This window comes from Alligator mississippiensis, chromosome 3, assembly GCF_030867095.1.
Source record: "Alligator mississippiensis isolate rAllMis1 chromosome 3, rAllMis1, whole genome shotgun sequence".
Lineage (NCBI taxonomy): Eukaryota > Metazoa > Chordata > Crocodylia > Alligatoridae > Alligator > Alligator mississippiensis.
The window spans coordinates 299,250,646-299,273,524 of NC_081826.1; the positions used below are offsets into that span (position 1 = coordinate 299,250,646).

The 22,879-nt window shown below is 45.4% G+C and overlaps 1 protein-coding gene across 11 annotated transcripts in view; it reads right to left on the reverse strand.

The window, feature by feature from the left end:
- The window catches only part of UBAP2 (ubiquitin associated protein 2), a 117,064-nt gene extending 95,065 nt beyond the window's left edge, over positions 1-21,999 (reverse strand). For 4 of the 11 annotated variants that reach the window (XM_014597902.3, XM_019480040.2, XM_019480037.2 and 1 more), the window contains exon 1: positions 18,322-18,415. Coding sequence is in view for 1 of the 11 variants with exons in the window: in XM_019480039.2 (XP_019335584.1) it covers positions 20,316-20,361 (46 nt within the window). In the remaining 10 variants the exon portion in view is untranslated. Of the gene's footprint in view, positions 1-18,321; positions 18,417-20,315; positions 20,428-20,790; positions 21,165-21,916 lie in introns of those variants that run through there. The other 7 variants (XM_014597900.3, XM_019480038.2, XM_059725321.1 and 4 more) reach the window with 6 other exon arrangements.
- Positions 22,000-22,879: the final 880 nt, after the last annotated feature.

Genomic DNA, 22,879 nt, shown 5'->3' on the forward strand with positions numbered 1-22,879 from the left:
GGCAAGGGGGGGGAAGAGCAGCTGACCCGGCATGCAACACCTCATCAAAACTCACTAAGCGGCCTTCCAACCCAAATAACTGCCCACCCCTGATTTAGAGCAACAGTGCATTTAACTCAATCCTGTAAATCAGTGTGATCACATGCATGATGCACTGTAATGTCTCAATCCTGCTTCCTCCACCACAAAAAGGAATTTGCACTCAACTGCTACTCTGAAGATTTTAGGGATCGGTGGAGGCAAACCAATACACTGCTTAAACATGCCACTAAGGAAATGGAAGGCATTTAACATACAATACAAACTTTGGTACCCCTGATTAAAGTGAAAAAAGGAAGGAAAGATTAGGAGGCTTTCAGGGAAAGATGCCTCCGTGTTAAAAAAATAATTAAAAAGGGAAATTAAGTCACTGTTTCTTTTCGGTTTCAGGGGGAAATTCCTGAAATAATTGTCTTTTTGCTGAAGAACACACACAGTCAAAAGCTAGTTGGCGTTTCTTACAGCCAGCACCACACTAACAATACCGATCTGAAAGACGGACTGAGCACCCTGTGCTCTGTAAGCATGACAGGTCTAAACAAGTCAAGCGTCAACAACATTAAAAAACAGAGCTACACAACACTGAACTCTGCCACTCCTCCAAAATCTCTACCTTAAGGATATGTTTTAAATCCAGTTTAAGATTAACTGATGTTTTTCCTAACACCAACGTGTCCAGTTCATCCAATAAGGCTAGGAAGACATTGCATTTGGCCCTGGACAAGTTGTGAATGTGTTTGCCCCTGAACATGAATATCCCAGGACTGGCGTGTACACACATCGCCCTTCTAATCAGGGTTTAATAAGTGACTGAATGCACACTGCTGCTTTTCTGCCATTGAGTCAATGCAATCCCAGGATAACTGCCCAGTTGCACTTTGTGATGTCCTGGAATAAACAGTTAGTACTTTTTTAGGATTTGTCCTGGGTCAGCAAACATGGATGTCTGAATGGCTGCACTCTGTCCTGGGATAAAATGGTTCGTTTTAAAAGGGCAATTGCAACATGGCTGTAGCTTACTGTAGTGATACTGTTGGTGCTATATAAAGAGCTATATAAAGCCCTGTGCAATGATGAATGAAGTCAACACCTCCCAAAAATTATCTTGTCCTTAATCACACATGTAGCAAGCTTGAGCATGCTTCAGGGGTAGACAGGAAAATTAATCCACTTTATCCTGAAAGTTTCCTTTCTTCTTGCAGAAATAAGCCTTTGAATTGCTAACAATGTCGTGACAGAACACGATCTGCCCCATTGCGGTCAAAGATAGGAGTCACAGAAATTCAGAAACTTTCTGCAGTGTCTTCATTGCTAAGGACTGGCAAGTGCAATTTGGGGAAAGTTCTCACTTGAGCTCCAGCCCCCTGGTGAAATCTCTGTATACAAAAGTCTAGAGTCTACTCAGGAATAAGATTTCTGGAGAAGCAAATACCCCAGTCACCTCCCTCGGTTTTTACTGCCATCCTTCTAAAGAAGCTGTTTGGACTTCCACAGAAAGAGAACGGTATTGTCCGGCATTTTAGGCTATTTGATTACAAACCCGGCGCTTGCTAGACTCTGCGAGACGTAATAAGTTACCTGCTACTGCCCTATGAAAGGGCACTGATCAGCAGAGGGCCCAAGAGGGTAAATGCATCATTTTCTGCCATAACACAACTCTTAGGACTATTGAAACCATCAGAAGAAGCAGGGGTGAAGTCACCAGGACAAAGGGCAGTTGTGTAATACAAGAGGGCAGGAAATTAAAAATCTACATGGACAACTGTTGTTCCTGACTGAATCTGGCTCTCTGATAAATTTGCCGAGGACTATTATTTTAGAACAGCTCTGTCGTCTCCAGACAAGTCAGGAATTAAGAAGAGTACAAGGAGTACAAGAGCTCCCCCTCTTTCCGAGTAAGGCCTTGCTCTGCTGCCTTATGCACTGGAAGTGCTTGACGATTGCTCTCATGCATCACGCCCGTCTGCTCTATTAGATCTTTTCTAAGATCCAGTTATCTGATTGTGGGCGACTAGCTGCAGGGCACTTGAAGTGTGCTCCCTCTTTGGATCCAAGCCAGACAGGTTGAACTGAAACACTCGACTGAAATGGAGAGTCCGGTCAGCGCACGCTCTCCTCAAACCTTTTTCCACCGTCGCCTGCTGCAGCAGTCTCCCCATTTGTAATTTAGAGGCTGAGAAACCAGAAGAGGACTGGCATGATTTCCGAGAATGCCGGGGAGGAGGTGTCATTTGCTTTATTTTTATTGCCTGATGGCTATTAAGGATCTCCTTGTTCTTTTCTGAAGAGCTGGCAACTGCCTTATCTATCCACTGGTTTGCTGAATGATCTGCTTACTACCACAGGTCTCCTGAGCACATCTTCCAGGAATACTGCTGCATGACTTTGGGACATTATATTGTATCCCATTTCACTTACAAAAAGAATAATGCGTCCAAAAGACGCATATTGTAAAGATGCTGTTGCCAAAGACATTTTACAGTGAGAGGAACTGAACCCATGAGAACTGCTGACTGAGCAGGACAGATTTTAAAATCCAGTCCAGATTAGGATTGCCCAAGAAATTCGTTACACCCCTAAGGGTCTCAATCTGTCTCAAAAGTGAAGTGCAGGTGTGACCTAAACCTCTGCATTTTATTAGCTACCTGCAGATTTCTACAGTACCTAGGTATAACTCATTAGTGCCCTTTCACTCTCGTGGGGCCAGAGGGCACAACCAAAATAAGTGTTAAGTAAGCACACTTTACAAAAAGAGAAATATCTACTAGGGAAAATTTCATCATGACTAGTACAGTCTGATCAGCTACCAAGCACAAGGCTTTATGGATTTGTTAATGCACCGCTCTTGCGAAGTAGTCCATTTTGGATCTACAAGACATGCATTGCCCTCACCAACACACCCCTGTTTGCAGAAGGCTTTAAAGCGTTTCTATTCAAAGAAGGGAGGGTGGTAAAACCTGTCAGCATAATAAGTGTCCGACTACCCAAGCACGCAATTTTAATCTGCAATTCAAATCTTTCCCTTAATTAGGGAAATGGCAGTATCTGGTAGAGTTTCCCCCTGCCTTGCAAGAGAGACAGAGTATTTCAGTGGTGCTGAGCTATTTAAGAAGTGATTCTGCACAGTTCTAGTCATTATGAGGGACCTACCAACTCCACCATCTATCCATCTCCAGGGAAGGGCAGGATTTCTGGGGCACAGGGGAGCGCACCATGCTCCACGGCAAAAATGGCGAGCGGCGCTGTGCCGGGACCGCGAAATCTGGACTCAGCCACTACAAATTAGGTAGGTCCCTAGTCCTATGCGACTTAGAAGCTTTTGTAATAACTATGTTAAACTCTAGAAGCATGACAGGAATTTACGTAGCTTGAAGATACTACATTAAGTTTGCATGCTTCTACCAATAGTAACTTGAAATGTCCATTTCTATCAAGTTGATATGCTGAAAAAGCTGCACTCCCCCCACATCTGCAAGTCAAAGAGGGGCAAGACCTGTGGATCTGGCTTGGATGGGAGCATAAGGGAGGGAAACTAGTCACACACATGCTCTCTTAACCCCGTAACTCCAACCAGACCCTCAATTTGACCAGGATGAGCTAACAGCTCTCCCCCATGTTCTCACTTCTAAATCCCACGGAGCAAAATAAAAAGCTTACAGCAAACTGTGGGCATTAACTTGAGTAGTGCCCCATCCCACTTGCCCTCCCCAAGAAGAGTATGGGGGGCAGCAGGCAGTCTGGGCAAGCTCCTTGTAGCAGAGCCACCCTTGCCAGGGCACTGCAGATCAAAAGCAGAGCCCAGCCATGCAGGAAAAATGCATACGCACATACACATACACAGCAGCACAGAGCTCTAGGATATAAAGGAAAAGCTAATCATCCGTTTCAAAGCACGAATGAAGGAAATATGTGTTCTTGGCTTAATCAATGTTTCCACCGATCACAACTACAGAGAAAAACCCAGGGAAGAATCAAGTGGGAGAGGCTATTTAAGCTCCAGACTGAAGCGCGCTGTCAGATCTGCATAGTAAAGGACCCACACCACCTGCCTATGCTGCGACTGGCGCTTTCGGTGCCATTATCCCTCACGTTTTTTAGTGACAACGTCGGCAGGACAATTCCAAAGCAGTGCAAGGTTTAGGCTACTGCAGTATGTTGAATGCTAGCTGTAGGCACAGATCAAGGGCACTGCGGGATTGCATTTTGCCAATACTTCCAGTTGTCAGACGCAGCTAATAAAGAAAATTCAAGCGAACCATTCCTTTATCAGTCACTACCCTATAACACCAGCAATGAACCTAGCTATTTTTAATGAAACAAAAAAGGAACTAACTACTGGTAAAGTTAACTGAAAAGAGATAGTGGTTTACAAAGTTTTCAAATTAATTTTCATTGTCCATATGAATCACTTAGACCACAGGGGTAGCTTTAAGAGGTACAATTAAAACAACCAAAAAATGAAGAGACCAGTAAGACAATTAAGTGACACAGTTTAACAGACGTAGCTAAACACACCTCGAAGTATCAGAAACGTTAAGTATCAGAGCAAGAATATCACAATATGCCATTTTGCATTCAACTGAAGAATCTGCTAGTGATTCACAAACCAGTAACAGGTATATCTGCTAAACCAGGGGCAGGCAATTATTTCGGGTGGGGGCCACTTAACGAGATTTGGCAAGCTGTGGAGGGCTGCATGGCAAGCCCCGCCCCTTAACAGGTGCCCTGCCCCCCTAACCCCTGACCTTTGCCACCACAAGTCCCTCCCCTTGCCCCCAAGAAATAGTTCTTTTTGGAGGGGAGGTTTGCCATCTTCGAACCAGAAAAAAGCCAAGTCATACACTAAAAGTCTAATGCTATAACATTTTAATTTTATTATAACAAGTATTTTTGCCATGATTTGTGGTGTTTGCGTAATGTATATAGAGGTATTTGCATACCTATTCAAAAATGAATTCTTAGTCTTGTACATTGTTGGGTGGGGTGTATGGTGGGGTGTGGGGCAGCATAGGATATGCTGGAGGTGTGTGGGGGCAGAGTGCGGGTGTGTGACATTTGTGGGGTGTGAGGGAGGGTGTGGGACCCCCCGCACTCCCCCCATGGCGCAGCAGCAGGCAGGGGTGCTCAGGGTGCTCATGCCCAGCGCAGACAGTGGTGCCAGGCAGCGTGCAGCTCTGACCAGTGCTGCACATTGCATCAAGAGGCACAGCCCCCGCTGGGCCATCTCTATCACCAACACTCCCCACCACACGCACACAGCCCCTGCACTTGCACGGCACAAGAGGAAACCCCTGCACACTGGAACTGGCTGCCTACACTGCTCCCTGCGGGTCCAGGGGCAGGGAAGACAGCTGGCTCCAGCATGTGGGGCTTTCTTCCATTGCTGCACAAATGCGGGGCCTACGTGTACAATGCAAGGATCACCGGGTGATAGAGACAGCCAAACGGAGGCTATGCCCCTGCCCAGGAGCTGCATGCTGGCTGGGCCCTTCTGCCCATGAGGGTGGGAACGAGATGCAACAGGTTATGTTGGAAGGTGTGCGTATGTGTGGCAGAAGGGCTGGGCAGGGTGCAATTCATTGGGGGCAGGAGGGGGTGCCACGGGCCAGATGAAAGCATCTAGTGGGCCGGATCCAGCCAGTGGGCCATATTTTGCCCACGCCTGTACTAAACTGAAAAGCTTAAAAAAAACCCCAACCCGCTGAACATTTGGATTAGAACAGTTAAATCAGATCCCAAACTAGTATTAACAGAATTAAAAAGATTCTCCATTACTGGGGGGGGGGGGGAAAGGAATAAAAAAGGCTGTTGACTTCAGGTACTAAACTAGAGAAGTGTGGATTTCGGTCACCTAGTCTGGCTTATCTATCCACCTGGATTTAGCATTTATCTCTGTTTGCATGTGAAAAAAAAGGCAAGAATGTGGAGCAAGTTGAGAAGTATGAAGCTGGCTGCTCCAAATTACAGCGAGAAAAATACTCACTGCAGAAGCCCTGGACCAAAGAGACTAGATGATATCCAGCGCTGGGAAGTCACGTTGACCGTGGCACTTGTAAACAAGGTGGCATATAGGAAGCAGCAGTGCAGCAGCCAGAGGTCACAATGGTATATGCTCCTGTCAGATCACAGGAGCACGTTCAATGCCTGTGCTCTCCCCACCCCCTTTCTACTCCTTCCTGTACTTCTACCCAGGGTTCCCCTGGAACAGGCTCCAAAAGAAATCCTAGAATAGAAACAGATACAAGCAACAATATCTATAAATAGCCAAGTAAGGGTTCAGGCATAGCCAGCGTTCTTCAACTGGAGGAAATGCAAACTTGCAGTTGCATGCATCATAAAATGTGCCTTGCCCCAATTCACGCTGGAAACGGGCAATAAATACTAAATGGAGAGCGCGCTAAACAGGAAGGAGCTGCTGATTTAAAGTTCTAGCTGCGAAAAGCCAACTTAATTTAGACCGACAGCAATCTCACTAGATCACGTTACAGCTACAGAAAAAGCAATGGCTAAATCACAAGCCACAAGCAATATTAGACCAAGTGCGCTTGATAGCCTCTCTAGGATCTATGTCAAATCTTCACGGGGGTATGGGCATTCGTAAAATTTAACAAGATTTTAGACTCGACCTTCAGAATTTGGGTGTGACAAAGCACCCCGACATCACAGAGGTGTGTGTACAGGCCCATGCTCAACAATAAGCCCTGCACAGTCGGGCTCTCTAGGAGAAGTCACAATAGTGCCAACAAATACAGAGCAATCTAACACCGTGGTCAGCACTGTAGAAGGCAAAAATAAAACACCAGTCCAAAACAAAACAACTTATCTTGCTAAAAGTGGCTTCCATGTCAGTTTTAGAATATTCTACAATTTCCCCCAAATTCTTATGTCATATCTCATGTTTCATATCAACTGAAGAGCAGAGACTTTCCTTCTCATTTTAATTCTAACGTTTATCAGCAGTGTACAGAGGGTGGGGGGGGGAAATACTTTTCTTCCTTTGGGAAAACTGATTTAATAGTTCCTATGCCCGTATTAAGGTTACTGATCTTAATGACCTTGAGCTTATACTGTAGAAAAGATATTCATGAGAACTAAGAGGATGTGTTTGGCTAGGTTTATTTTTCCAAACCGTAAAGCTAGACAAAGGTCACGTTCTTTGTTGGAGCCCGTCAGGTGTTCAGACATGAATTTCCACAGCACCAGGAGGGACGGTTTAAAGTTTACCTCTCTGTCAATGCGAGGCTCTTCTTTTCAGCATCTTTACTGGTGATAAAACAGTGGAGTTTTTCCTATTTTCCTTGAAATCCTACTCTAAGGCTGACAGATCTCAGGGTTTTTTTGATCCAATTTCTCATTTAATCTTTGAATGTTTTTATCTTCACTGTTACCAGCAACCCCTCAAAATACAGAGTCTGCAAGTTTCATTCCAGTGTTTACGCCATTCTCAAATACTAATAACTCCAGATGCAATGCTGATCCCAGTTGCTAAATCAAAACTTGATACACTGCCACACTAACCTATTAATGATTGATAATTTGTAAAAACCCTGAGTATACAAAATACTATAAAGAAGTACAACAATGGCAATGGAGTGCTGGCCCCAGGACACAGTGTAAAAGCAGGCACAATCTGGATAAGTTTATTTGTGCATGTTCAAGTTTCTCTATTTTTTCCATCAGTATCTCTTACTTTCCTGTTCAAGACTTTTGACTTTTGTTTTAAAATTTTATCTTAAAAAAAAAATAAAAAAAATCTCAGCTATTACTTTCATTCTCCATTTCATTTATTACTGGACAGACTTTGGTATTTCTTTTCTCCCCGATTTTCATAAAAGCCTTTATTATTTTTCCTTTTGGCCAGCACTGACTGGTTCTGCTTTTTTTCCTTGTCTTGATCTTTCCTCTGCAAGTCTTAACTGACTCGAGTGGTGTTTGGCTGCCACCCCTGTTTTCCATTTCCACTAGAAGGTCTTTGCCTTCCTCCATCAGTCCTTTGAAAACCAAACCCTGATAAAGTATAAACTGGTTGTGTTTCATGCCTCTTGTAATCTTCTTCTGCAGATATGTAGTGTTTAGCATACGACACACATTTTGCCCAAATTTCCTTTACAGTGATGGACTTTTATATTTGTTTTTCATAACACATTTTTCAATGTCTCAAAACCAGCTTTCCAGGAACCTAACAAATCTGTACCTGTGCATGCTGTTGGCCCGTTCCTTTCCGTGCTGAATTAAAACAGCTTCTGAACCAGTGTTTTCAAACTGCTCTGTGGGACCCTGAGGTTCATCAGGGCTTCTGCAAAGAGATTGGGGGGCAAAGGTAGAGAGGCCAGGAAGCGATGTGCCATCATTGCTGGGCTGGGATGCCTGGCTCCGTGTCACTTTGGGACACGGGTATGGGCTCCACAGCAAAAATAAAAGTGATATAAAAGGGATCCTGGACTGCACGCAGTTTGAAAACCACTAATCGGGACAATTGTTCCATGCTTAGCTACCACTCTTGAATATATTGTGTACGTCTGTACACACTGTATTCCAGGATAGAGATACCTAAGCTAGCACGAAGTGAATCAGCTCAGATACCGGAGACAGGTTAGTCAGAGCAACACGAAGCTCCACACGAGATAACTTACCCTGCTGAGCAGTGTAGACATAATCTCGATTTCAACTTCTATCACGCAGCTGATGAATATTACAATCCACACTGCTGCACTGATGGAGCTTTTAATGTTCTAGCAGTGATCCTGAGACATAATATTTAAAGAGCCACTTGCAAGGCTTTGCAAAAACTGCAGTTACACGGCACACGGCTGAGTTTGGAACCATTCTGCGCACCCGAGAAAAGATTTTATTCTCAGGGAATTTATACCTGCTGCTAAATATACATGGACATGCTAATTCCAAACGCCTTCAAATGTGATTGAGCTGAGGTTGAATACAAGTTTAAATGGCAAAACTTAAAAATGTCACGAGTTCTCAAATACAGAGCTGGCAGAAACCTTAAAAACAAACAAACCAACCAACCTGCAGAAAGATCGTGAAAAAAAAAGTTATATATCTGAAGTAATGTTGCGTCATCACAGTTGAATCCAGGCCTAACAAAAGCAAAAAAGGGCTTTCTATTTTCATGAGCCATTCTTAGGGCTTCACAAAATAATCAAACTATAACCATGGGCAAAAGTGTCTTAATAATTTATTATCAGTTACCTATAATTAAAGGAAGTTTTCCGATAAATACTGTCCCTCCAAAACACAACTCAACAAATATTATGGAGTTACAGAGGCATGAAAAACTCCCTTTCTTTTTAAAGGCTTTTCCCAAAGAGGGCTGGCAAATTAAAGCTAACATCTGTTTTAAACTGATGCTTGAAAGTCTGGGAAGTCACAATTATGATTAATAAATAACTTCAACCCCACCCTTGCATCGCTGCCTACTCCATTAAGAGAGGAGGTTTCTAATACAGGCTATAAACCCATGACACCCTCTCTCTCCCACCTAGCACTGACATACTAGTCAGCCAAATGTTGGTCACTCACCCACTATATTCAAGCCAGAAATGAAACCGTGCTTAAAGCAGGCAGAGGGAATAACTCTTGATACAGGCCTTATTTCAACTTCTCTGCCAGCAGAAATGCTGGCAGCAGAGAGCAGTCACCCCCAAAACCACCCCCCACCGCGTGGCAGGGCGAGTTAGAGCCCTACTGCCAACTCCCACCTACATGCCCATGACTGCCGGGTTGCCTGGTTTACTCACCTGCCACACCTGTTATGCTAAGGTTTGGGATGCTCAGAAAATAATCATTTTACACATCTCTCCCTTCTTGTACCATCATCAGGCCTCCTTTCCCAGGCCCTTACAGCATCCTGCACCATTCCACCCCACAAGGCTCGCCAGCCCACTATAAGCCACCCAGCTTGATAGCCAGCAACAGTACAACAGGCAATGCCACGGAGTATCTTAGCTGAGGCCCCCTTACAGCCCCCACCATTCCTCTTGGCTCAGGCTCCTGTGCCCAGGTTGCCTTATAGTCCATTCATTCCCAAAAGGGTGTCTGTTGACAGCTGCCAAGATCACAAAGTGCACCCTGGGAAGGTACCAGCTGCTAAAGGGACTCCTACAGCTGAAAGAAGACACGACTGTGTCTACAGGTGCCCGACGCCTGTTGGCAGCAAAAGCCTTACTCCGCTGAGCAAAAAGGAGGGTTCAGCCATTACAGCAGAGCCTTAAGTGTGGCAAAGCTCTGTCGTGTAGACCATACCACGGACCAAGGACATCTTCACTATACCCTTTCACCCTCCCTGTATGGATCAGGAAATCCCATCTTCATGGTACAGGGCACGATCTCCTGGAACTCAGTACCGAACAAGCAGCAAGACCAATATTTCCCTGTACTTAACGTTCACTGGCAAAAAATTACATCATCACAAAGAAATGCTGGTAACAGATTTGGGGGGGATATCTGATCCCGAAGTGGAGGCAACCAGATCAGACTTCAGCATGGTGCTAGACAGATCTATCTTAATAAAGATAAGTTTCAAATTAAACTTTGACGTCTAAAGTACAATATTCCAAGAATCATGTGAATGTGTTACGTCAAGAAGAGCCATTTAGACATTCTACCACAGGTAAAGCGGGTTATTTTTTCTGTAGACTCACAAATGTGCTAGAAAGATATCAATAGCCACCTACATATTTGACCTCCTGAAGGCACCAAGCAGCAGAAAGCTTCCTGCCAGATCAGGGGCCTGACTTCTGTTGGAAAAGTGACAAATCCTACTTGCAGTCTGACAGTTTACAGAACAATAACTGCTTTTGTTGCGTTACTGTATCTCGCTCCTCACGTGCAGGTGAATTATGATAATGCACATTTCACTGTTATCCTCAACTTCAAACACAGAAGCGTGTATTAAAGTATCATGAATATTAGCTCTGCAGCAAATACTAGCCCTATAAAAACACAATTGGACAAATACCCTATACATATGCCAATCTTTGGCATGGTTTTAGAAGATCTGCAGCAAAAGTTATTTCTAATTCTCTGGTACCCAAAGCGGTACTATTTACACGCATATTGATGCAGGGGAGAGAATAGCACACTAGCCAAAACATTACCAGTTTTGAAATTTTGGTGACAGGTTATCAAGCAGAAGCACTAATTTTTACGTAAATGTGAAAAACCATAAATCTAAGCATATTGTTGATATTCAGGGCACTTATTTTCAGCATCAATTATGGGACAACCTTGTGTAAGATGCTGGCGCAACGACAGTGGACCGTAAGTTATTGTACTTGCTGTAAAATCAAGATGTCATTGTAATGAATTAACAAAGCAACTTTATGTAAGTGTAAAATGCACAAGAGCACATAAGTCATTTTTAAGATACACTGAAAGGATGACAGCCTTTGTGTATTACAAGCACAGTCGGCAGGGCCTGCAAAATAGACTACCTTAAAAAGAAAATGTAGTACTAGTAAAAAAACAGGACATGCCAGTCATTCTACAAACCCTTTGATACCACCTCATGCATTTAGATCTTGGCAATTGCTGCCTCACCAGCCAGGGCACAGCCAATAGTCAAGATGCACCGTTTCAATTGCCAAAGCTGCCCACCGTTTCACTGCACGACCTTGGGCAAGTCGCATTTAATTTATGTTCTATAAATGGAAAACCAGTCACCATTAGGCAATGAGTTCTCTGTGACTCAGTTTTCCCATCCGCAATGTGAAGATGAGAGTGCTTACCTGCCTTGGCAGAGTGATTCGAGACCTACAGGGAAGTGAGTGCTCAGTTTTGTTACCCTAACTGATCCTGCGATGAAGTCATAATTCTGGGTTTGTGACAGCAGCCTGTGGTCATGGAATTTAGCATCAAGTCACACATTAGCATTACAACTTCACTTGCAGGATCAAATGGAGAAGACAGGCAGGAGATAAAGGAGCAACTTTCCTAATCCAAATGTAATTAAGAAAATGTACTAAAAAACATTGATTTGAAAACAAATGATAAAAAGCTGTAGCACCTACTTCTACTGATTCACCAAACCCTGTTTAAGAAGTTAAAAACTATACACTACAAAAGTAACACTTTTCCCCAGACTTTCTTTTCCCTTTTTTGCAGACAAAGAAAGACAACACTCTTCAACATACCAATTTGTTCCCAGAACACAAGATACACTAGAGTCCCTTTACACTGCTCTGACTTCTCAAGGTTTATAGACCCTATTTTAAAGGCTAAGTCTAAAAAATCTCCCGTTTTAAGGACAGTTCACATATAAACACACATCAGAATATAGTATGAGCAAAGCTGACAACCAAAACCTTGTTCAAACCTCAACCCTATCACAATGACTACTACCAGAACGGAGGGACTAAATGATTTTATTTTTTTTAAAGCATCAGGCTGGAAGCCAGGGATCTTAAGTGAGAAAGAAAAGGCAGACTGGAGTTAAACCTGTAAAAAAAAAAAAAAATCTCTCAGATATTAAAAAGAAGCCACAGGAGGCTATAACTTTACCTTAGAGACACTGCAAGTAAAAATAATTCTCTTAAAATGTTTACCGAAAACCCATTTAACCCATCAGAAATGCAGTGACAACAGGGACCACAAGAGGCAAACGGCTCCAAGAGACGAAATGACAAGTGGTACCATCTCAAAGCTCAGGCTGCATAAAAACATTGCCAGGCTGAGATTTTTCAAGAGTTTATGGCAGGAGCGCCAGGTGCAGCATGTGGCCTGGACCCGTACGGGGCCGAGGCCAATGCATGCTGCATGTGGTACATAGGGCCAGCCTAGGGTGCACGCTGCACGCAGTACCCATGCTGGACCGGACCAGCCCAGCCCCAGACGCTGGATCCAGAACACTGTCTGCAGACCCAATCCAGGGTCCCATGCACCTCATCCAGTCTGCACAGCTAGATGAATGACACCCCAGGTTTGCAAAGTTAGGAATGCAACTGCCATGAAAGTCAATAGGATTTAATTATCTGACTCTCCTAGGCTCCTTTGTAAAGTCCACCCTTTGTAACTAAAACTGTCATAGATGATTAAGCAACAAATAATTTAAAAACACAACTTACAGTCTCTCTTTTTTTCCATTTCTCAGTTTGGATGATAAAAGTCAATGTAAATATTTCAGTTCACTTTGAATGTCTCAGCGCTGCAGCGCTTGGGGTTTTAGCTGCCGATAGAAATATTTGTCCGAGACAACACTTTTTAAGATTTGTTTTTCTTGTTAAAAATAAGTTTATGCCCCTTTTTCCTGGTCTTCGGTTTCACCAAACATTCCTTTTGCAAACTGAGGGACATGTTCAAATTGACAGCGTCCCTTTAACTAAAAGGTTTTATAAAAATAAATAAATACACAAATAAATAAAGTTCTAACCTAGGTTTTCAACTAAATTTGCTATGCTGCATGCCCTCAATTCAGAATGGCCTCAGGGAGCTGAGCATGCTTCAAACTCTCAACAAATGGGGCCCCAAGAGCCTGCAAAAGCTGAACTCCAGACTTCCCTGCTTTTTCTGCCACTATAAGCTAAATAGCCACCATAAACATAACTCTGAATGAACCAATCCATCAGAGTCGAAAAGTTGCTCATAATTTCTGTTTTGGACTGAAGCTTTTCCTGCTTCATCTCCAACCAACATTGAGGCTAAGGGGTGGATTTTGCATTTTTGTGTGTTTGTCTGGTGTTTCTGCAGTATCAATTTATGTGCAATGTTTACATGAGGTCACTTGATCTGGCAGAGAAACCAGGAAGTCTGCAGCTAAACTTTTGCAGGAAATTAAGAAGGTGGCAACAGTCCCTTTTTGTTAAATTACAGAGCTAATTAAATGTCTGCCTGAACAGCTAGCTATTTAACCGCATTTTGTGAGACTAAAACTACTTGCCCCCTCCCCAAAAAGTCACTGTGATTAATTTTCTAATGCACTGAAAAATAATTAGTTCCTAAAGTGACTAAATACAACAGCAACTTCCCAGCACTGACTCATTTTACCAGACACACTTAACAAAAATATATTTATGAAAAAACAGGGCACTAGCACAATATACAACTCTCTCTTAACTTTAAGCTATGTATTCATTATCCCAAGACACCCAGGAGACCCCAGCTACTATGGGGCTAAGGACTTAAAGACCACAGCCAGCTACAAGGAGTTTACAACAAACATGAGAAAAGATGCAACCATCAGACAGAACAAAGAAAACGGGCCGGGGAAAGAGGAAAAAGGTATTTTGCCACTATTCCCCATGGTCCCTACCTGACTTAACCCTCCTGTCATGTCACCTACCCAAGATTGTAAATTCTTCTAAGAGGGGACTTCGGGTTTCTAGTTCTCTCTGCCAGGCACACTTATGGTACCAGTCTTAGGCCAGGAACAAGACACTGTATTTCTCCCCAAATAAATTGTGCCTACCTCTCCCAGAACAAATATCCCAGGACTGGCACAACCACGTGTTGCTTCTAACCACAGTTTAGTGAGCAGCTGAATGCAGTGCCACTTTTCTGCTATTGATTCAATGATCCAATCCAGGATAACTGTACAGACATGCTTTGCAATATCCTGGAATAAACCATTATTATATCTTATGGGAATTTCTTTTAGGATTTATCCTGCGACAACAGACATGGATGTGTGTTCAGATGCACCCTGTCCTAGGATGAAATGGTTTGTCCTGAGATAAACATGACATCTGCTTGCAGCCTGACAGACACTTCTTAGCTGTTCCTAAGAGCAAAAGTCTGAACAGACAAGACAGAGACAAAAAGTAATACCCAGGGGTTAAGAGGTCCAGAGTACAGAACTTCTTATACTTCTCTAACTTCTTCCAAAGCCTGTCTGTCTTCGTGTCCCACTCTCCCCACCTGCAAACCAAGCCCAGTTCCTTTGCCTACATGTTGCAGCCAAGCCAAGGTGTCATCTTTTCACCCTATGCACCCCACCTGCAAACTGGCCGGGCCAAAGAGAACACACTGCCAGAAAGCCACAGAAAAGATCAGTTGCTTCTGCTCTCTCTTCTGTGATATGTAGAAGGGGAAGAAAGGTTCCAGTCACCTTTCCCAGCAGGTGTTCACAGTGGAGGAGACAGGGAATCCACAAAAATCAAGCCCTGTCCACCACATTTCTCCACTGCTGCCTGGAGCTCCTCTGAAGGCTTAATTCCCCTTCAGTCTCTTCTTTCCTTTATCTGGCTTGACTCCCCAAAACCACTTGCTACGCTTTCCTAGGAAGAGAAGCTTCTGGTTACCACAAACTGACGTGGGGTCCAAGACACACTTGGGCTGGCCTGTAAAGCAGAGGTGCATCATGGATGTGCTTTTATGCTCAATTTGTGCTTAAAGGATAAAGCGAGGACACATTGGAAGCTGCTAATACCAAAATGTCACCCCATCTGGTTCCTGCAGCCAACTTCCTGCAATTCTATAAAAAAAATAAAAATTAAGGGTGCCATTTGTTGATCTACCACCTGGGGTGGAGGATTTCATTGAGAGCAGTAACAAAAACTAAACAATGGGATATTTTGAACTCCTGGGCAATGCTATGGAACAAACTCAGCACAAGCGAGGAAAACAAGTCTCAGCATAGAAACACTTAGGAAAGGTCCCAAGAAAAAGCTGAAATGACTTGCTGTCATTTTCCTGCCAATAACTGTCAGGACCAAAGCCTTAAAATGTTCTTGTTGCATGTTACTAATACTGCAGATCATCAAAACTGAAGACGTTTTAGCCATCCCATTCTATTACACCTGGTTTCCAGCCTGTTTTATTTTTTTGCATTCCACTTACTAGGAAGACAGGCTGGTCCCATTTTCAAACATCCACATCAGAGCCCAATTCTGCAACACCTGGGCAGACATCCCTTCAGGACAGCTACATTGTTTTTGAAGCATTAATATTATGGTGTAAAAATGTATTTTTTTTACAATACAGTCTGGCATTAAGTACCAAAATCCCATCCTGACCATCTTAAAGTGTTTTATACTGACAGGACAGGACAGGACAGGACAGGACAGGACAGGACAGGACAGGACACTTGGGCATTTCGGGGGCACAGAGAAAATCCTGAAAGTGGAATGCCTGAGTCCTGACTATACCAGGGCTGTTTAGCTGGCAGCCTGCAGGCTGCCTAAATTGTGACCCCCAGGTTCTCACCCAGCCACCACTTCCCCATCATTCAGGCTGGAGTCTCTGGCCTCTACCTCCCTCCTCCTGCCCCAAACCCAAAGGACAGGGCAGGGCAGCATGATACAGGGAGCAGAGGGCGAGTTCAGGGCCACAAAGGGCTGGAAGAAAGGATGGGCTCCAGAAGACCTTAAAGGCCAACACATCTGGGCTCTGTCAACTAAAGGGAGAAGCAAGTTATGACTTGATAAGCCCTCATCAAAAATGGCCCATAGGCTGCACCATTCTGGGAGACTCTGAAGCTCAATCACCTAAGCGTTGATAGGCCACATAAAGAGAATCTCTGTCTCTCAATTAAGTAGAGCAACTGTTCTTGGGGCTTCTCAACCAACACCCTGAACTGCATTAAAAGAGAGCACGGCCACCACAGCAAGAGAACGGGGTAAAACACCAATTACGAGAGGGCCTTGAAGCAGGTAGGTCACGACACTGATCTCCTGGAGGTAGCTCCCTGAAGAGTCCAATGAAACAATCTAGCCAGAAAGGAAAAGAAAAAACTAATCACTGCAAAAGAGGTTTCTTTCATATGTCCTTATCTGAAGAGTGAACGTGTTCCTGAGCACTGCTGCTATGTGGACATCCCCAAGCAACTGAGGAGTCTTAAGAAAAGACCAGGGTTGGGAAGGCCATGTCAAAAGCACAGGCAAATTCTTTTCGTTAAAGCATCCAAAACAACCTCTCCTTACTCAATAAATTGCTTCTTCCAACTTCTTCATATTATCTCAATCTTGTCTGCTCAGCCAGTTTGCTCACACCCATGCCTTACACTTACTTCAGGCACTGGGTACCTTTGTTCAGCTGCATCAAACTTAATCTAGTCTATAAGACATTCCAATACAACTCGGTTTATTTGTCCTAGATGTCATTTAGATACCTAAACGTAACCCCTATAACTCTGACTGCTTACATGTTCAAGTCCCAAACTACATGCCAAATCTGTGACTTAGAAATGTGTGTCATCGAAAGCCAAAATGGAAGTTCAATTCTGAAATAAATCTTCCTACATCAAGAGCCAAATTGTGCCATCACAGTTACAATGGCATCAATGGAGTTGCTCTGGACTTTCACTACTGTAACAGAGCAAAACCTGGCTCTGGCTTCCCTTTTGGATTCCCACTTGGCTGAAACTGGGTCTAGCTGATGCTCACACACGTAATACAAGATTCAAGAGCAAGCAAAAAGTAGTTCAGCGAAAACGGCTAGAAACAATTCCCTCCAGATACAAGAAAATATGTAAAGCTGGTATATGGCAAATATCCGAGTGATTAGAGATCATATTGTCCAGATTTTTCTGTATTTCCATCCAAATAGGAACAGGGAGAAAAAAAAGTTCAAAACCCCATTTTTTCCACTCTCCATTACTGCGATCACTTTCATCCAACTGGTGTTCAACGACATCTAGACGCAGTACAAAGATTTAAAACAAAAATTCCAGAAAATGTCGTCAACAAGGTTTCCAGAGCACCTTCTGCAAAATAACTTCTACCAGCATTTTAGTCTTAAGAAATACAGGCAGGATGTTTCAGACAAAAATGTATGTCACCCATGCTAAAATAGCAATAAGATTCCTCACTGCACAGATACCATGGGACCTAGCAGAGAATACATTCACAAAGTTGTAAAATTCTAATTTTACAACTCAAACCGTAAGACTTCCTAATGAAGTAAGAAAAGATTTCCCCCCACCCACCCCATTAAACTAGGTGAAGTTTTTGTAACCTTGATGGTTGAAAAATGGAGATTAAGAAGGAAAAATATTTTTATTTATTCAAGTAACCAGAGTCATTTAGTATCTGAATCAGAACACAAACAAGTTTTGCTGCACATGCATCTTTTGCAGATTTGGAGTAAGCTATGTTTTCAGTAAGATAAAGCAAAAATCCTGCCACAAGCATCACAAGAAGGTGGTACGAAGGATGAACCTATTAAAAAAAAAATTAAGTTTGGAGAAAGATCAAAGCTTCTTTAACATAAGAAACATTTCACTGATTTTAACATAACTGTTACACATAACCAGTTTAATGACTCCTGAAGCTAATCGGCTAGAAGACCGATTTAAGAAGTTGAAAGAAAAAAGGAATTAGTCACCAAAATTACCTTCAAAAGAGACTGTAGCAAGGTTTTCTGCAGTCCAAGCAGTGAGACAAAGGAAAAATCTCAAGTACAGAGGGTGGAAAAAACTCCATCCACAGGAACTCTGTGCAAAGCTGCTCACATACTCTGCCCTGAACAGCTTACAATCTAGAGACACTATATCAACAAAACAATACAACAGGAGAGATGGGAAGAGACTAAAGCAAACCGACTGAGCCATGACATTTATCGCACATCTTCGCAACTTCATGATTCTTGTTTAGACTTCCTGAAGTAATAATTTCATGGTTTTTAATGCACACGGCTGACTCTTGAACAACGCACAAAACTGCTTTTCTATGACTTTATTCAGAACAGCCAGGAGTAAGCCCTCTCTCACTTTATAGTACGGAGGAATAACAGGAAAAAATAAAAACCCAACGGCCTAAGAGAACACACCCCAGAGCATCCAGAAGTTCTAAAAAGGAGCGGGGATTTCACGCCGGAGGAAAAAGGTCAGGACATTTCTGCATGTTTTTAATCGTTACAACAGGTTCGTGTTTTAGTAAACACACCACCTTACAGTCTCTCATTGCTATGACCATGTCATGCCGTGTCTGCACCTGTATGAACACGAACATCAGAACCAAAAGAGGACTTTACTAAAAAGGAGATGATGTGCTATAAAGAAATAAATTTGGGGTGGGGGGGGTTGTTTTTTTTTTTTGTTTGTGGTTTAACACAGAGATTAAAAACATGTTAAGAAAAACTGTGAAACAAAAAGATGGATACTGCTTGCTTCCATATGCTACCTTCCACCAATGATTTCAAAGCACCTCAGAAATGTAAAGCTTCACAACTTTTTCTACTGTTCCTAACAGCCATTTTACAGACGGGTAAAAAGAGAGAAGGAGGAATCTGCCCAAGATGGCAAAGCAGGTACAAAGCTAGGTACAAAACCAAGCTCTTCTGATTGCAGTTCTGTGCCCAAACCGAAAACATGTCCTCAAAGAAATGAATGAATAAAGGCAGATATAGCTGCAGGTTTGAAACTCCTCCTTCAAAACTTCTATGCAATATTTTAGGCTTGCTACCAATGCAAAAGTTACAAAAACACTCATCTCTGAAGCACCAAGAGCCATTACATTATTCTGTAACACCTACTCAAGTTAAAGAGACACCAGCAACACAATATTTAAGAGCTGCCCTAAAAAATGGTAAAGACGACAAGTTGGTGGTGAAAAATGTGAACAGCCTGTCAAAAACAAAGAGAGTCTACAAAAATCCTGTTTTAAACAGAAAGTTGCAAAAGAACAGTTCACCCATTTTTTAAAGTTAAACAAAAAAACAAAGGAGTCCAAGCAGGCTTTTGCGCTCGCTCAGGTTAAACAGTAATTTTACAAACCATGACTTCTCAAAACAACCACAAATGAGGTAGGTTAATAAAACTGACAAACCCTTAACTCATCGCATTGGGGAGGGGGGGGGAAGGTTGGGGGGGGGGCGGGGGGCCAAAATGCCAACAGTTAAACAGCTGGTCATGATCTCTGAATTTCTGCTTTTGCTATAACCACATTTTAAAGGTCATTTTCTGTGTTGATAAACTGAAAAAGACAAAAGCTGGAATGAAGTTAAACAGTTTTCACAACCTTTTTTTAAGGAGTTATCAAGTATCTGCAGGCTTATAAAACGCGTCATACTAGTCTTCCCAGAACACACAACAACATTTGTTTATGCCAGTTAATAGTGCCTCTCCATCTAACAGGCTAAGAGCACAAGAAATCTTACACAGAGCAAGCCGATTTAGCTTCAGCTGCTAAAAAATCAACAATTTTTTCTATTGAAAGTTAAAAATAAACACTTTTGTTTGAAGTCAGATCAAGCCACCACACCTGGCTGCGGCTCCCAAACAAATACTAGGGCAGTCGAATGGGAATCCAAATCCAGATTCCACCAGGGAATATGATACGACCAAGGGAACTGCTAAGAGGAGTTGGTAGATATTAAAAAAGCAAGACCTTTTCCAGAGGCTGGGTTGATGCAGTTTGTTGTGAAGGGCTCCATTTCAATGGAAAGTGCTGCTGCTCCGGCCTGCACATCCTCCCCCTCCCTTCCTTCACTCACATCCAGCTCCAATTTCTCTCCTTGAAAAAAACAGCTGCTCTCACGCCAGGACGGCCCCTCCATTTCACCAGCTAACACCACCCCAGAGGCTACCGCCTTGATCTGCTGCTTTATTATAACATTCATCATTTACTCAAACGATGATGACTAGGGGACCGATTGCTGTTTGGTGACAAGGAACAGGGGAAGGGCTGGCCCCTTTGGGTTGCTTGCAGGGGGCTGCAGATACAGATGGGGAGTTCACAGCTCCACAAAAATCCCTTTGGCTTCTGTTTCAGAGGATTTTTTTCCCATTTCCATGAGCTTCTCTGTGCACATCCACACTCAACATACAAACTTAGAGAGGCCTGAAACTAGATTCACTCTCACCTACTCACAGCAGGTATTAACCGGGGTTCGCAGCTGGATTTTTAACGAGTCCCAGAGAACGAAATCCTGAACCCACCACAGTCAGGTCCCTTCCTAGTACAGCCGCTTTCTACCAGCTCGCTTCGGCTGGCGGACGACACTTTTCAACAGGAAAGCAACGAGAGGTCTGTTTTTAAAACGCAGGTGACTAAACCCAGCCACGCGGCCCCACACCGGACTCCGGCAACATCAAAAAGGCATGGAGCGACTGGGTGACACAGACACGCGAGCCGGTGGTTTCGTGCTGGGTTAACCTGCTCCTGCGGCTGAGAGGTCGCCGTCCCCGATCCTTCCCACCTCCCTCGCACGCAAGGCAGGGGCGCCCGGGGAGCTGCCAGGGGAAAAATAAACCAGCGAGAAAAAACGCACGGGCACCGTGGCGCGACCCACCCTCCTGCCCCTTGCACGGCCGGCTCCTCACGCGCCGGATCTGGGGGTGGAAAGGGGGGGGGGAAAGGGGGCAGACCCTGCCCCCCCCCACACCAGTCCTGTCCCAGCGCAAGGAGCAGGAGGAAACCGGAGGCCCCTTTTCCCAGCTAATTGGGATGGGGGCGGGGAAGAAACAAAAATAAATCAGTACCCCCCCACCCCCCGGAAGGAGCCAGAAGCAGGAAGCAAATAGGAGCACCCCCCCCCACAAGAGGGTCACAACCAACCCCCCAAAATGAAGGTGGGGGGGGAGGCAGGACCCCACAACCGTCACCCTGGGGGGGAAGGCTGCTGCTTCCCCTCCCCCGCCAAGCACCGTGGGGGGAGGGGGGGAGGCCAAGGCCTGGTAAAGGCTCCTGTGGGGGGGGGCACAAAGGGGGGGAGGGGCTGGGGACCACAGGGGGGCAGGGGCAAGAAGCTCCCTGGGGGGAAGGAGGCACCCTCGAGGGGGGAGGGGTTGGAGACGGGAGGGGGGGGCAGAGGCACCCTGGGGGGGAGGGGCGGGAGGCTGAGGGGGGACCCTAGGCCCGACCCCGTTGAGGCCTCCCGGGGGGGCGGGGGGGGGCTCGGGGCGCAGGCCCGAGGGAGGGTGCGGGGGGTCGCGGAGCCCAGGGTCGGGGGGGGGAGGGGGCCGGGCCCCCCCCGCCGCGCTCGTTACCTGCCCAATGTGCTCACAAAGCAGCAGCAGCCGCGGCGCCCACCAGCGTCACGTGACCCTCCCCCCGCCCCGCCCCCCGGCCGCGCCGCAGCGCCCAGCCGCTCCCCCGCCACGTGACCCGGCGCCGCCGCGCGCTCCTCCCACGTGACCCCGCGCTGCCGCGCCCCCGTCACGTGACCGCCTGCCCTCCCCTGCGGCGGGCCGGGGGCGGGGCCTCGCCTCCGCCGAGCCGTTGAGGGGGGCGGGGCTTCGCCTCAACCGTTGAAAGGGGCGGGGCTCGAGGGGGAGGGGATAATGTTGCTTATGAGGGGTATGGCGTTCTCAGCCCTTCAGGGGTCCTGGCCTGGCCCTGCGTGTGGGGGCGCCTTGTCCCCACCAGCCCGCCCCAATGCCAGGGCCACCGTCAGGCACAAACCAGAGGAGTTCGTTAGCAGGTTAATTAATGGGGGGTCTGGAGCCGTGGGCCCAGGAACATAGAGACGTTGAGGGCTGAGCACGTCGTCCACAGTAGACGGGCGCCTGTGCGCCAACCGGAGCAGCCGTAGACGTGCGGAGATAGATGGGTTGCTTGATCGACGGCTAGCAGACGTGTTCCCTAGCTGAACCTTGCTTCATCCGATGCTGTGAAAGGGCGCTCGCCAACGGAGGAGAGAGCCGTTCGCGCCATCCCGGAGACGCGGGGCTGGAAGGGGCCCCCCGGACATCTCGCCGACCCCGACCCCTTGCCTGAGACGGGATCAGCCGTGTCCGAACCAGCCGAGACGACACGCCAGCTGAGACAAATGCATCGCCGAAACCCTCCATAAATCTACGGATAACGTGGCTGCGCCTGGGGCAGGCCGGCGCTCCCAACAGCGCTGGGGTCGCTGCCCTGTCTCGCCACTACCTCTTCTCGTGGCCCGTACGAGAGACCCAGCACGCACCCCAACGCTGCCAGAGCGGCTGATGTCCAGGTTGCGCGAG